At 47.0% G+C, this 16,335-nt stretch overlaps 1 protein-coding gene across 1 annotated transcript; it reads right to left on the bottom strand.

Moving 5' to 3' along the window:
- Nucleotides 7,700-15,965, bottom strand: LOC100627608 (protein SSX1-like). The gene is made up of 7 exons (XM_021080554.1): nt 15,834-15,965; nt 15,273-15,387; nt 14,829-14,909; nt 12,279-12,328; nt 10,033-10,171; nt 8,806-8,910; nt 7,700-8,220 (listed from the first exon to the last, which is right to left on the bottom strand). The coding sequence occupies exons 1-6, from the start codon at nt 15,900-15,902 to the stop codon at nt 8,810-8,812; spliced, it is 555 nt and encodes a 184-aa protein (XP_020936213.1). The 5' UTR covers nt 15,903-15,965; the 3' UTR covers nt 7,700-8,220; nt 8,806-8,809.

Below are 16,335 nucleotides of genomic sequence, written 5' to 3'. Positions count from 1 at the left end.
TATGTGATAAGAGCACTAGCAGTGTCTTTTGTTCTAAAGAGGTGGCTCTGGAGGCGGGGCTCCTGCAGGAGGGCTGGTTACCAGAAAGACCAAGCCCTGATTACAAGCTTGAAATTTCCAGTCCCATCCCCCATCCTCCAGCAAGGGGAGAGGGTTGGTAATGGAGTTAATAATTGATCATGCCTATGTGAGGAAGCCTCCATAAAATCCCAATAGCATGGAGTTCTGGGAGCTTCCGGGTTGGTGCACCATCTACACTGGGAGAGTGGGCACGCTAACGCCCCATGGGGACAGAAGCTCTTGTGCCCCGAACACTTCCAGACGTCATGGCAGGTATCTTTTCATCTGGCTGTTCACCTCTGTCCTTTATCACATCCTTTATTGTATGATAAACCAGCACGTGTGTTTCCATGAGTTCTGTGAGCTCTTCTAGCAATTGACTGAAGTCAAGAAGGGGGTCATGGGAACCTCTGATTTACGGCCAGTTGATCAGAAGGACGGTGGCAACCTGGGTCTGCCAGTTGGCATCTGAGATGGAAGGGGCACTCTTGTAGGACTGAGCCCTTACCAGGTGGGGTCTGCGTTCTCCTTAGTGTCAGGATTGAATTGGATGGTAGGATTCCCAGTTGGTGATGCAGAGAAATGCTCTGCTGTGGGGAAAAAACCCTACACATCCTACAAGTGTGGTAGTAGTGTGAGGTAAAGAAGAGACATAGGAGTGTTCTCCCCAGACATCTGGGCTGGCCCACCCCTCCATACACCCCTGCCCTGGTCGGGCCTGGGCCAGGGGAGCAGGAAGCCTCCAGGTGACCATCTTCCAGGGGCCTTGGGCTCAGTGGGGCATCATGGAGCCTTCTTGAATATTCCTGGAAGGACTCTGAGCAGCCAGTCACTTGGTGGATGCACACTGGGACCCTGGAGAAGGACTCTGCAAATGCAGGGTGTGACTCATGTGCCATAGAATATTTTATGGCTCCGGAACAGAATTGCATATCCTTTTTTTTTTTTTTTTCTTTTTGAAGTCTGTCAACATTCACCTTTAAGGCTTCTTGGTTTCATGCCAGGTACAGAGACAACCTTAGCCACCCACTAGATCCTACAATCATTCTCTGCTATGTAATTTTTTTTTTTTTTTTTTTTTTTTTTAGGGCCGCACCCGAGCATATGGAAGTTCCCAGGCTAGGTCAAATTGAAGCTACTCCACAGCCTGCTCCACAGCCATCGCAATGCCAGTTCTACCTACACCACAGCTCACAGCAACGCTGGGTCCTTAACCCACTGAGTGAGGCCAGGGATTGAACCTACATCCTTATGGATACTAGTTGGGTTCGTTTCTGCTGCACCACAATGGAAACTCCTCTGCTATGTAATTTTATATAATTTTATGTTTAGTAATCTATTATATTGACATTGATTTGTGTACCATGAAACGGATGTAATTTTATTTTCTTCTGATTTTATTGTTTTAGTATTTTCTTTTTTATTTTCTATATCTAGGCTATGAACAGATACTACCTTCTGACAAGAGAGTGGCTACCTTCTAGAGTAATTTTGACCATAGTTAATGGTAATAAATACCATCATGGGAACCTGGAGAAGAACTTTCCATATGATGGAAAACACTGGAATATTCAATACATTGTGTTAAGGCTTTGGAATTTTACCCTAGAAAGGGCAAAAAAAATGTAGGAATATTTACCCCGAATTTTTTTTGTCTTGTCTTTTTTTTTGGGGTGGGGGCTGCACCCGCGGCACATGGAGGTTCCCAGGTTAGGGGTCGAATCGGAGCTGTGGCTGCCAGCCTATGTTACAGCCACAGCAATGCAGGATCTGAGCCGCGTCTGCAACCTACACCACAGCCCATGGCAATGCTGGATCCTTAACCCACTGAGTGAGGCCAGGGATCGAACCCGAAACCTCAGGGTTCCTAGTTGGGTTCGTTTCCGCCGAGCCACAACGGGAACTCCTGATTTTTTTCTTTTTAAAAATATACATAATAGGAGTTCCCGTCGTGGCACAGTGGTTAACGAATCCGACTAGGAACCATGAGGTTGCGGGTTCGATCCCTGGCCTTGCTCAGTGGGTTAAAGATCTGGCGTTGCCATGAGCTGTGGTGTAGGTAGCAGACGCAGCTCGGATCCTGCGTTGCTGTGGCTCTGGCGTAGGCTGGTGGCTACAGCTCCGATTAGACCCCTAGCCTGGGAACCTCCATACGCCATGGGAGAGGCCCTAGAAAAGGCAAAAAGACAAATATATATATATATATATATACACACACATAATAAATATATACTTTTTCAGATTACTTTCCCTTATAAGTTATAAAATATTGAGTATAGTATCCTGTGCTATAAATAGGTCTTTGTTAGTTCAGAATTGCATGTTCTAATGAATTAGAATAAAATAACAGTACATCACAGAACGGAATAGAAAATATTGGAGGGTACCATATGTATAAGTGTCAGTATTGTTTTGTGAAGTATTCGTATTTATTTATTTATTGTCTTTTAGGGCCACACCCGTGGCATATGGAGGTTCCCAGGCTAGGGGTCTAATCGGAGTTGTAGCTGCCAGCCACAGCCAGAGCCACAGCAACACCAGATCCGAGCCACGTCTGCAACCTACACCACAGCTCACGGCAACGCCAGGTCCTTGACCCACTGATAGAGGCAACCTCATGGTTCCTAGTAGGATTCGTTTCTGCTGTGCCATGATGAGAACTCCTATTTATTTAGTCTTTTTAGGGTCACACCTGCAGCATATGGAGGTTGCCAGGCTAGGGGTCTAATCGGAGCTATGGCTACCAGCCTACACCACAGCCACAGCAACACCAGATCCGAGCCTCATCTGTGACCTACACCACAGTTCACGGCAAGGCTGGATCCTTAACCCACTGAGTGAGGCCAGGGATTGAACTCACGTCCTCATGGATACTAGTCAGGTTTGTTACCGATGAGCCATGATGGGAACTCCCAGCATTTGTTTTATTTATTTGTTTATTTGATTTTTTAGTTTTTGGCTATGCCCATGGTATATGGATGTTCCTGGGCCAGGGATCAAAGCCATGCCCCTGCAGTGACCAAAGCTGCTGTAGTGACAATGCTGGATCCTTAACCCACTGTGCCAAGAAAGCATTTGATTTAGAGTTATTTGTGAAATGTGTTCTTTACTGTGGGTCTTAGTCAATAAAGCTCAAAACTGTTTTCTTGTGACAGATATACTGTTTTCTCTCACATGTCCTTTCACTTTCCCGTTTCTCTACTAGGAATGGGGATTTGCTTTAGAAATAGTTTTTTTTAATTATTGAAAGAGAAACAAAATAGAAACTGGAAGTTTTTTTTCCATTCTCTTGGGACAGACCATGATGGAAGATAATGTAAGAAAAGGAATGTATATATGTGTTTGACTGGGTCACTTTGCTGTACTGCAGAAATTGGCACAACATTGTAAATTAACTATATGTATATTTAATTGCTGCACCTGTGGCATATGTAAATTCCTAGATAGGGATTGACTCCAAGCTGCAGCTGCAACCTACACCACAGCTGTGGTAATGCCAGATCCTTTAACCCACTGTGCCCAGAGGGGAACTGAATCTAAGCCTCTGCAGTGACCCAAGCTGATACAGTCAGTCTTTTTTTTTGCTTTTTTTTTAGGGCTGCACCTGCAGCATCTGGAGGTTCCCAGGCTAGGGGTCCAATTGGAGCTACAGCTGCTGGCCTACACCACAGCCACAGCAACACCAGATCCGAGCCACATCTGCAACATACACCACCCCTCACGGCAAAGCCGGATTCTTAATCCACTGAGGGAGGCCAGGGATTGAACTCGCAACTTCATGGTTCCTGGTCACATTCATTTCTGCTGCACCACAACGGGAATTTTTGCAGTCAGAGTCTTAATTCTAAATCAACTATACTTTAATTTTTTTAAAAGGTGATTTTGGACCCTCATCAGAAGAGCACATGTCTCCACCTTGGACCCTAGGCTTGATGAGGGGAGGAGGCTGATTGGGGGTGTACTTGGGACCACATAAGGCTGACTTCTGGGGTCAGACCAGACCATAGTTTTCCTGCATCTCAAAGTTTGGATCTGTCACATGGAGAAGGAGGAGGAAGAGGAGGAAGAGGAGAAGGGAAGGAAGGGAGGCAGGGAGGAAGGAAGGAACTCTATCTACCCAAGGAACCTAAGGAAAAATGCTCCGTGTCATGACTCCAGAGGGTTTTCAAGCCACCCTTCCCTGCACCTGTCTCTTGTGCTGGGGAATCCAGCCAGTGGATACCATCTTACTTGGGAGAAAGAAAAATCAAATCCTTCTGTATTTCTTTTGCAGGTTCTCTTCTTTATTTGCATGGAGAATAAACTATGCAATGTCTATTAGCAGAACATTAAATCTGGGTAATGGAGAGCAATATCGGAGTAAAATAGAATTTGTTTCCTCTGTGGCACGGGTAGAGTGACCTCACTGACCTGGGCAGCACCCACCTCTCCATGCAGTGCCAGGCAGGGTGTGCTTACAGTTCTGGGGGACCTCTGCCCCTGGACAGCTGATGCCCTCATACCCTCCTTCCTGGCACCCTCTCCTGCCAATGGCTGTGCCAGCGCACACTTGACCCTGGGTCTCCCTTGCCTGTCAGCCCCTCTTCCACCCCCCTTGTGTATCTCTGTCCTCCCCTGCCCCCACTACCACCAGACCCTGCCTCTCCCTCCCTGCACGCTCCATCTCTGGGATGCCTTGTCTTGGAAAAATGACTCCATATCCTCAACTCTGAGATTTGGGGCAGAACTAAAAGCTCATTCAGGTCTCTCTCCACCCCTCATATACATACCTATCGTCCTCAGCATCTCTGAAGTCACAGTGAGTTCCAAACCCAGCCCTTCTTACACATGCCAGCTGTAGGAACTCTGATAAGAAGCTTGACATCTGCCCGTGTCTCCATCTCTCGGGCATAACATCTCTATCGACATATAACACCTATAATATCATAAGGATGATAGTGTCTGTGCTCAGAGGTTGGTTGTCAAGATAAATGGGAGATGGAGTCCCCATCCTGTTGTAGTACAGCAGTAATGAACCCGACTAGTATCCACGAAGACATGGGTTCAATCCCTGGCCTCGCTCAGTGGGTTAAGGATCCGGCATTGCCGTGAGCTGTGGTATAGGTTGCAGAGGCGGCTCGGATCTGGCATTGCTGTGGCTCTGGTGTAGGCTGCCAGCTGCAGCTCGATTTGCCCCTTAGCCTGGGAACTTCCATATGCCTCAGGTGCGGCCCCAGAAAGACAGAAAAAAAAAAAAAAAAAAAGATAAATGGGAGAATCCTTACCAGGGGCTTAGAATCAGACCAGGCACTTTGCAAACATAAGATGGATATTAATGCACTTTATATGATTGTTATGGAAGGTGGGCTGAAAGGGGGAGACCCCAGTGGACCTGACCTCCCTCATTCCTGCAGACTTGGTTCCTGGCCTGGGGTCCAGACCCCTGGGCCTGGGACCTGTCCCACACAAATGTATGACCTTGAGTGACAAGACATTATTCTCAGAGGAGTAGGTGGGGACCCAGGCAAACTGGGATGTCCTTGCTATGCGGCCTCCAGGAGCTTGCTCTGTGGGGAAGGGCATCCCCATGAAGAAGGCTGTGCCTTGGGGAACATGTTGATCAGAGTTTATGTGGGCGTCCACATCTGTCCATACACCCAGCCATGTCTTCTTCCTCACCTGTCTGTCCTGGCCCATGACAACTCCCAGCTCTAGAGCTCCACAGAGTGGTGCTTCTCTGAGGCTCTTCTCCATCTCTCAGAGCAAGGTCCTCTTGGGCAGGGTCCCCTATCCCTGAGGGCTTTGGGAGACTGAGGCCCAGGGCTGCTGTGTGGACAATGATCTTGCAGTCCTGCACCTGTCAGAGAGTGTTCAGGGGATGGGGTAGACCCACTTTTGGCCCAGAAACCGTGGCTCCAGCCTGGAGTCACTGGGACCAGTTAGAGTCCAAGGAGAGACTTGAATCTCCTTCTCCAAGAGCCAATCATTTGCTGGTTTACGGTTCCTCCCACCTTGGATCCCAATCTTTTGAGATGAGGGGATGGGTCCAGAGGTGGGATGCAGGCAGAGCTAGGGGAGATGGAGGCCCCTGCAGGAGAGTGGAGACCATCCAAGGTTGGACGAGAGCCAGGCGGCCAAGGTAATGGGCAGTGGATGGTCAAAACAGTGCAACACTGCCTCCATCTGGGGCTGCTGTTTGATGTCCCATGCAAGTCACCTTGGATCTCTGTTGGTAGCCTTAAGGTCTCCCGACACACACAGGGGTTTGTTATGAAGTAGACTCCTCTCTTCCCTTTCCCAGAGCTCAGGGGTCCCTCTGGCAGGGGATTGTCCCATTCACAACACTTCCTCCCCACCCCAGCTCCCAGCCCTTGGTTGTAAGATGGGCAATTTCACGCCTTTGTCCAGTGGGCTTTTCTATCTGTTGCTCCCCCGCATCATGACTAAATGGACTCTTCCATTTCTGTCTACCACGGGGCCCCACAGTGGACCTCTCCTTCCTTATTCCTCCACATTCCCATTCCCCAGTTGATGGCTTTATTTGCGAGGCGTGGGGGGTGCTGTGCCTGTGGCATGTGTATATAAGTTCCCAGGCCAGGGACTGAACCCAGGCTGCAGCAGCAACCCTAGCTGCTGCAGTGACAACGCCGGATCCTTAACCCACCGTGCACGAGAGAACTATTCCCTGGTTGACAGTTCCATCTGTCTTTGCCCACGTACTCCTAAATAGACTGTCCTGGCCCCTGACCCTGAAGATCTTACAAAGAGCAAAGGCCAAGGTGTCCAACCACTGGCAGAATCCTGCCCCAGGTCTGGGGTGTAGAGCATCCATCAAAATAAAAACTAGAGGAGTTCCTGCCGTGGCGCAGCAGAAACAAATCCGACTAGGAACCATGAGGTTGAGGGTTCGATTCCTAACTTCACTCAGTGGGTTAAGGATCTGGCGTTACTGTGGCTGCAGTGTAGGGAGTTGTGGTGTAGGTCGCAGACATGGCTTGGATCCTGTGTTGCTGTGGCTGTGGTGTAGGCCGGCAGCTGTAGCTCCGATTGGACCCCTAGCCTAGGAACCTCCATTTGCCATGGGTGCAACCCTAAGAAGCAAAATAAATAAATAAATAAATATAAAAAGAAAATGAAAAGAAAAAAAAATTAAAGGGGAGTCCCCATTGTGGCTCAGCGATAATGAACCCTACTAGTATCCATGAGGATGTGGGTTCAATCCCTGGCCTCACTCAGTGGGTTAAGGATCCCAAATCGCTGTGAGCTGTGGTGTAGGTCACAGATGGGGCTCGGATCTTGCATGGCTGTGGCTGTGGCATAGGCTGGCAGCTGCAGCTCTGATTCGACCCCTAGCCTGGGAACTTCCATATGCCACAGGTGTGGCCCTAAACGAACAAACAAATAAGTAAATAAAAAAAATAAATAAAAACTAGAAACATCCCCCGCTTGACTGTCACTTCCACGTGGGCAGGGACAGTTGTTTATCTTGTTCCCTGATGACCCAGAACAGCGCTCAGTTCATTGTTGGGAGAATGAACCCTTGGACACAGCGATTCCCCTTCTAAGGATCTGAGCTAAATAAACACTCACACATGGGCACGGGGTTGTGGGCACAAGCACAGCAGGAGCAAACAACTAGGAAAAACTTGTAAATGTTTATTCATTGTCAGTATCTGACGCAGGGTAAATTGATAATGGAGCTTTGTAGCATGGGGCACCTGCTGAAGAGGAAAGAGGGTGAGAGAGACTTGTCCAGGACATGCTGCTTGTCCCGGAAAAGCAGGTGAGAGATGCTCATAGTGCTATCTTGTGTGTGTGTAAGTGCAGAGAAAAACATTTGGGATCAAACATCTAGAACTGCCCTTGGTAGTCACATCTGGAGAGGGAGATCAGTGCCGTTCTGTGCAAGGTATACCTGACAATACTTGTTTTTTAAGGTAGATGCATGGATACACAGACAGAAATACATCTTGGGCATATATCTTGCTCATTAACACAACTCTAAAATCTAACAGCACATTTGGCGCATAGTAAAACAAATCATGTTTAACTTTTCACTGTTGTGAACTCTTTCTTTCACTCGCTATACACCTGATGGCCAGGAGTTCACAGCCATGCCCATGTTCATGAAAGGCCACCAGGTTCTGCTTCTTATCATGGGCACTTGTCACATCTCTGAGGCTGAGGCAAGGAAAGAGAAAGAAAATAAGTTGCCGGTGCGCTCCCGTTGACTGATAGATCGCTATTCAGCTCCACATTCTGACCTGCATGACCCTGTGCACTCTGGTGATTCTGCCCTGCCTCAAGGTCTATGTGCACCTCCCACTGCTCATGTGAAGTTCCTGGGCCAGGGATCGAACCCATGCCACAGCAGTGACCCGAGCCGCTGCAGTGACCATGCTAGATCCTTAACTCACTGAGCCACCAGGGAACTCCTCTCGCTGCTCCTTAAGACCACCCTTCAGGCTGCAGCAACTCCCTCACCTGTCCTGTGCATTTCTAGGCTAAAGCAAGGTATGGCCTACACATCAGGGGCCCACCTGGGGTTTAGGAGCCCACAACATCCCGGGTAGGGAGCATCTCTGGATATACAGAGCAGGGAGTAGAAAAAGCACGAGAAACCTCATCGTTTAGCCTCAGAGCTGCCTCTCCAGGGATTTGGAGAAAGGGGTGATTTAGGGAACAAGTGACAAGGTGGGATGTAAGTACCATTAACAGAATGGTGCATTTTGCAGGGATGTGGGGATCGACTGAAGGGTCACTTACAGAGTTAGTCATCTTCCTCGGGATCGCTGATCTCTTCATAGATCACTGGGTACTTTCTTTCCCGCAGTCTGTGGGTCCAGACATTAATCTTGCTTCTCCCGGATCCTGAGGTGGAGACACGTTGGTAAATGGGGGTTGGGTGGGTTGGGGAGTGTTGGGCCCTGTTATGTCAGATAAGGAGATGCCTCCTCCCTTCCAAAAGGCCATGGGCCTTCTGTAGAGTCTGTTTTCCCCACCTTCTCGCTCAGAGAGGTTGAGATGTCAGATACTAAATATACACCAAATGCCAGTTAGAGTTGTAGCTTCTGGCTCCTTCTATTGTCAGGTTATTTATTTATTTAATTAATTCATCTTTTTAGGGCTGCACCTGCAGCATAGGGAGGTTCCCAGGCCAGGGGTCCAATCGGAGCTGTAGCCACCGGCCTACGTCCCAGCCACAGCAACACCAGATCTGAGCCGTGTCTGTGACCTACACCACAGTTCACAGCAACACCGGATCCTTAACCCACTAAGTGAGGCCAGGGATCGAACCTGCATCCTCATGGATGCTGGTCTGATTCGCTTCTGCTGAGCCATGATGGGAACTGCTATTTTATTTATTTTTATTTCTTCTTCTTCTTCTTTTGGTCATGCCCATGGCATGCAGAAGTTCCCAGGCCAGGGATGAACCTGTGCCACAGCAGTGACAAGGCCAGATCCTTAACCCGATGAGCCACCAGGGAACTTCCACTGTCGGGTTTAGACTCCCAACCTCTTTACTTACCAGAACATTCATTCAGACCTTCTTTCATTCAGCGGAGATTTGTTAAGGGCATTCTGTGTGTCAGGCATTGAGCTGAGGGTGGGGGTAAAACTTTAAGACATGCTCCCAGGGTATCACAGACGGAATAATCACCTGAGCACCTTTCATGTTGTCAGGCCTTCTAGATTCATCCGAACACCTTGTGAACAAACTGTGAACTCAGATTCTTCACTTCCCTTTTACAGACCAGGAATCTGGAGCCCAGAGAATTTGGAAGACTCGTCCCCATTTACACGGCTTTCATATCAAGGACAGCTCAAGTCTGTAACTCTGGAAGCCAGTACTAATGTCTCAGCTGGAGCTGGGCCAGTTCCTCTGTCCAGTCTGGCCCCCAGGCCTGTGCAGGATCCATCGCCTGCGCCCGGCACACACTTGAACACGGCCAGGGAAGCCAGAGCCGCTGTTCCCAAAGAGCATCCTCTTACCTGATGTTTCCTTACTCTGCTGAGCAGAGGCACTCGCTTTTCCCAGGAGGCATGGCTCGCTCGGAGCCTTCTCTGAGCCAGATGTTGTTGGTCCTAACTCCAAAAGATTTTTTTCCTTTTCGGGCGTCTTGGGCATCACCTTTTTTAATGCGGAGGTCACACAAAAATGGTATCAATGGCATTTCTAGCGTTCTGTAGAGCTTACAAAGTATCTTCACAACACAGTACCTTAATTAACATGCGCCACAAGACAGGGAGATCATGATATTACCTGTACCTAAATTAACGAGGAACCGGGGAAGTTAGGAGGAAAAGGAATGGCCTAAAGGAAGGGTGTTTCCAGAACTAGAACGCTTGTCTTCACGCTCTTTCCAGACTGACACTCTCGCCAACGGCAGAAGTCTCCATGTGAGCAGGAGTATGGTACACAGAAGATTTGGGGAAGTAGACCATTCTAAGAATCCACGAGGTCTGTGAAAGCCAGGAGGGGCTTCTATAAAATATAATGGATCGAATATAAGCTAGTAGAAGGCTGCCAGGACGGTCAATGTAAAAATGTACAGAGGAGACACAGCGCTGCTGGGCAAATGGTATGGGGAAGATGAGTATTAGGGAAGGGAGAGGAATGGCATGGTTCGTGGAAATTAATGTCGATGGCAAAGAAAGTGGTGCCAGATGTCACACGCTCTCCTACCCCGGCATGAACATTTCGTGTGGAAGTAGGTGACACCCTGTACCAATTCTACTTCTGTCAGGGTGTGTCACTGGCCAACCATCTTAAGCTAGCCTTCATTCGGTGCCTTCGTTTCTGCAACAGTGAACAATAACTGTAAAACTGGCTCCCTTGTTTATGGATCAGTGAACAATAACTTTATTTTTTGGGTTTTTTTTAGGGCTGCACCTGCAGCCTATGGGGGGTCCCAGGCTAGGGGTTGACTCGGAGCTGTAGCCGCTGGCCTACGCTGGAGCCACAGCAACTCCAGAGCCGAGCCACGTCTGTGATCTACACCACAGCTCATGGCAATGCAGGATCCTTAACCCACTGAGCAAGGCCAGGGATCGAACCTGCATCACATGGATGCTAATCAGATTGGTTTCCGCTAAGCCACAACGGGAACTCCGAACAATAACTTTAAAACCAGCTTCACGTCCTACTGTACAGCACAGGGAACTATATCCAATCTCTTGGGATGGAACATGATGGGAGACAATATAAGAAAGGGAATGTGTGTGTGTGTGTGTGTGTGTGTGTGTGTGTGTATGTACATATGACTGGGTCACTCTGCTGTACAGCAGAAATTGGCACAGCATTGTAAATCAACCATAACCAATAAAAATTTAAAAACCCAGCTTGGCAAAAGAACTTTCTGAGCTTATAAAGGCTGTTCAAATGTAGTAGTAATAAAAACGAATACTTCCTTTCATGATCCTTCTTTAAATTCTCTCCTCAACTGTGTCCACACTGGCACCCAACCCCCATATCCCTTTACCCTCTAAACTAGAGTTTACTCTGCATCTGTGGAATAACTTATTCAATAAACCTCTGAGGGTCCCCCTGGGCTGGGACTGAGGCTTTAGAGATGCCTCGGGTGCAGACAAGACCCCGAAGGAGCTCACAGTACGGAGGGGCCGACAGTCCAAGTGATTTCCAAGCAACAGGAAAGGGGCCCTTTCACTGAGCAGAGGGGAGCTGGTACTTCCTGCTGTGAGAGTGGGTGTCTAAACGGAAGCCAAAGTGTCAGCAGCATCTGTGGAGTGTGACCCTAGGGAAAAGCCTGAGCTTCATAAGCATATGAAAAAGTTCATGAATTTGGAAATGGTTTGAGACTTTGGATTAGACAACTAGCACTGCCACGGTGGTCTCAAGCAAATTATTTAACATCTCTGTACCACAATATCCGCATCTTTACTATTATTTAATAATAATAATAATAATATCCTCGTTATTATTGGGGGATAATAATAGTAGCAACATCACAGGGGTTATCCCAAGGACTAAATAAATTAATCCAGGTGAATTGCTTAAAATAATATCTGGCATCACTCTGAAAACAAAAGAAGTATCAGCCATCGCACTTGTTAATTATTATTAAGCTGTTGATACTACATTAGGCATCGTGATAAAGAGATCAGGAAAGGGAGGCAGTCGGGGCCAGGCAATTTTCAATACTTTCCCACTTTTACCCGTATTCACATCCTTGGAGAGATAAAGGGTCTCTGGTCCTTTGGATCTAGGAAGTACTCACCTCCAGGTATTTTCTCCCTCTTAAGTTGGAAGCCTCCTTAGGAGGTTCATCTAAAAGGAGGAGATTTTTCTTTGTTAGTAAATATTCCCAAACTGCAGAGACACTCGTATAGCATCAGAGAATTCTGCAGCAGAGGGTTACGAGTCCACTCATTGTCAAGGAGTTATTTTGAGACCGGCCCCTGAATTATAATGGGTTATGCATTTATTTGCAGCATCAATTCATAATTTTCCTTCTGATGGTTTATGAAACACGACCTAAATCCCATCACTGCCTTGTCCTATTCCATTACATATTTCTTACCTTTTTCTCCAAAGGGTTAGCTTGATTGGCTGGGAATCTGAAGTATAAAGATGGGGGCATCTTCAACTTAAAAATCACTGTCTAGGGAGTTCCCGTCATGGCTCAGTGGTTAACTAACCCGACTAGGCTCGCATGAGGATGTGGGTTCAATCCCTGCCTCATTCAGTAGGTTAAGGATCCTGTATGGTGTGAGCTGTGGTGTAGGTGACAGGTGAGGCTCGGATCCTGCATTGCTGTGGCTATGGTATACGCCGGCGGCTACAGCTCCAATGTGACCCCTAGCCTGGGAACTTCCACATGCCACCAGTGTGGCCCTGAAAAAAAAAAGCAAAAAAATAAAAATAAAAATCAATGTCTACTTAAAATGGTGAATTTTATAGTATGTCAATTACACTTCAATAAAGCTGTTAGGTGTATGATGAAGCATGCATGATTTAGTCCAGCAATTCTGGAATATTTCCAGTATAAAGACACCCCTTTAATGTCAAAAACTTTGTAGATACTCATGCACTAGATTTTAAGCCCTCGTGCAGTAATTTTGGTAGCTTGCGGAATCTGGCCTGTTTAGCTGGGGAGTCATAGGTCTATTGAAGACAGTGAACATTCTGACCCTATCTTCTTACGACTGTGTTGCCAGAGCAAAAGAGCAAGTGAACACATCCCATCACCTTTTAAAGTGAGTACATACTATGCTCAAACGCACAAATATTTCTAGAATTTTGTCATTTTTTAAAACTCTACATTACCTCTGTTCACTGACAAGTAGAGAAGGTCAGTGTATGGAGGAGTGCTCTCTCAAATTCTCTCCCAAGCTCAACACACAGGATCAGGTTTGACTAGGAGTGTGATGACTATTTGGTTTCGGTAAAACACAGGGGAATATGAGTTCCCGCTGTGGCACAGAGGGCTAAGGATCTGGCATTGCCGCAGCTGTAGCTTGGATTCAGTCCCTGGCGTGGGAACTTCCATATGCTGCGGGTGAGGCCAATACACACACACACACACACACACACAGAAATAGCCATATGTCATTACATAACACATGAACCACTTTCTCTTTTAAGGTATTTATACAATACCTACGCACTATTATGAAATCTAGTCCAGAAGTTTTGGGTGGATCAACACTTTAACTTGTTCTTAATCATCCTGTGATTCATTAATGATGTTTAGCAAGAACAATAACTCTTTTTTTTTTTTGGCTTTTTTAGGACCGCATCCTTGGCATGTGGAGGTTCCCAGGCTAAGGGTCGAATCGGAGCTACAGCTGCCGGCCTACGCCACAGCCACAGCCACGCAAGAGCCGAGCCGTATCTGTGACCTACACCACAGCTCATGGCAATGCCGGATCTTTAACCCACTGAGTGAGGCCAGGGATCGAACCTATAACCTCATGGTTTTTAGTAGGATTCATTTCTGCTGCGCCGCAATGGGAACTCCAAGAACAATAACTCAAAAAAAGGGAAAGGTTTCAAACATACAGAAAATTATGGAGAATGATACTGGAAACACGAGTGCATCTACCATTGAGTCTAGTTAGATTTCAACATTACCTCACAACTACTCAGATCATTCTGATCTCTTTATTCAAAATATGACAAAACACTATGAACAAGTCACAGGTGAAGCCGTCTGTGCAGTCCTCACTGATTCCTGCCCTCCTTCCTTCTCTATTTCTTTACTTCAGAATGTGATGATATGATGGGCTTTATTTTCATTCAGGTTTTCATATATTATCCATGATAATATATCCATATATTATCATATATTAACCATGTACTTATTATCCATAATACATATAAAATTTATTTATTTTGCTTTTTAGGGACTCACTTGTGGTATATGGAAGTTCCCAGGCTGGGCAGCAGTCGAATCGTTAGCTGCACCTGCTTGTCTATACCACAGCTACAGCAATACCAGATCCCAGCCACATCTGCAACCTATGCCTCATCTTTTGGCAACACAAGATCCTTAACCCACCGAGCAAGGCCAGGGATCTGGTCTGCAACCTCATAGATACTGGTTGTGTTCTTAACCCACTAAGCCACAACGGGAACTCCAAAAATATACATTCTTGTTTTGTATGTTTTAGGATTTTATATGAATGGCCTCTGACTGTACTTAACCTTCTGCATCCAACTTTTTTCACTCAACCATGATGATTTTGAGGGAATAAACTCCTGAGAACTTTTCCCCATCTGTACCCCAACGTAGGTGGGCTTCAGGAGACCCTTTCCTGCCACTCACCCTGATCTTCAGAATCATGCCCACTGGATTCTATGGTTTGTTTCCTAGGACACATGAAGGTTGGTGGGGTGGCCTTGAGACCTAGAAAGATGCAAAATATTTACTTCTTTGACAGACAACCTGAGAGGAGGGTGGAATGGTGGGACACAGAACCAACAGTAAAGCTCATCAGCTGTGGGGTGGGTGGGTGGGAAAGCAGAATCAGGACCAGGAGGAGAGAAACACACAGGATCCAGGTATGACATTTCTGTGGCCACTCCCAGACCATAGACCTGCACAAGATATAAATGAGCAGAATGCCTAGAAGCTGCCCTGGGATTTCTTCCCACACAAAAGCCAAGTGTGGGAAACGTGCCACAGCCTAAGAGGATGCCATGGCATGGCATATACAAAGGGACGGCCATTTTGTTCCCAGCCTTGTCTGGATCCAGAACTTCCTGTTACCTAGACCAGTCATGGTGTCATAGTTTCTCTTCATATACACATAGGTGATTTTTTCTGAGTATCCCAGCTTTGCCCATTCTTCCTTAGAGAAGTATTTGGAAATATCATTGAAAGCCTAGAAAAGAAAGAAAAATAAATCCTGGCAGTGACTCAGCCAAACATCTCTGACATACAGCTGGGAATTCTTCCCTGGCTGCAGGACCTCCATGTTAGATTTGTAAATTGGAGATAATATTCCCTCCTGGTTGATGTTATGGCCAACTGAGAGAACACGGGTAACATAACCTAGGCTCTTGCCTGACATGCAGTAGGTGCTTAATGCTGGTGGCATGCTCTCCTCTCACCTTCCAGAATGGACTGAGAGTCACCCGGTACAATGCAAGGTCACAGATCTTGTATCCAGGGATGCTAAGCAAGGACAGAGGGAGGGTGGGAAGCTCTGAATCTCCCCCTAACACCTTGCTCTTTGTTCCCAGTGCCTGTGACCTTTCCCCCCTCAGAAATCTAGTCACCCTACACTGTTCCCTGGGCCACTCCTCTGCCCCCTCCAGATTGCCTCACCTTGGATTTCTTCTCCGATTTCTGGGCATCTTCCCTGGCCCTTTGCGCAAAGTAGCTGCCTCTGTTCATGGTGCTAGAAATGGTTTGATCTAGCAGTAACACACTCTGAGTCTCTCCAGTCACAAGGTCAAAGGTTCTGGGAGGGGAGAAAGTGCTTATAGAAGGCCACACTCAAGTTAGTCACTTGTAATTAAGGTTCTACTTTTCTCCATCCTTGGCTTATCTGTCCCTGAATAAAGATATGGGGGGAGGATCAGATGAGATTAGGGAGCTGGAGGTCTCTGGGAGAAGTACTGGTTAGGGATGACATGTTTTCTGTGGGCATGATCAAAGCAGCATTGGGTCTTTGAAGGAGGTTGGTTACTGTTGTTAGTAGTTTGCCTGGAGATTGGCTTATCCTGAAAGAAATATATGAAGATCCTTGTTGGTGAAGCAGTGAAGTGAATGTATAGTTTTATTGAGGGAGGGTGTTTCGAGGTATAGGGGCAAAGGTAAGTTCCAG

The sequence above is a fragment of the Sus scrofa genome, chromosome X (assembly GCF_000003025.6).
Source record: "Sus scrofa isolate TJ Tabasco breed Duroc chromosome X, Sscrofa11.1, whole genome shotgun sequence".
Taxonomy (NCBI): domain Eukaryota; kingdom Metazoa; phylum Chordata; class Mammalia; order Artiodactyla; family Suidae; genus Sus; species Sus scrofa.
Note: the sequence above shows the minus strand (reverse complement) of the source record. Positions and strands in the feature narration are given on the sequence as shown.

Excerpts from the sequence above, each read along its gene's own strand:
- LOC100627608 (XM_021080554.1), bottom strand. The coding sequence starts at position 15,902 with ATGAACAGAGGCAGCTACTTTGCGCAAAGGGCCAGGGAAGATGCCCAG. Across the intron at positions 14,910-15,272 it reads TGACACCATGACTGGTCTAG|GTCTCAAGGCCACCCCACCA; the intron begins GTAACAGGAAGT and ends GCATCTTTCTAG. Across the intron at positions 10,172-12,278 it reads GAGGGAGAAAATACCTGGAG|GTGATGCCCAAGACGCCCGA; the intron begins GTGAGTACTTCC and ends GCATTAAAAAAG.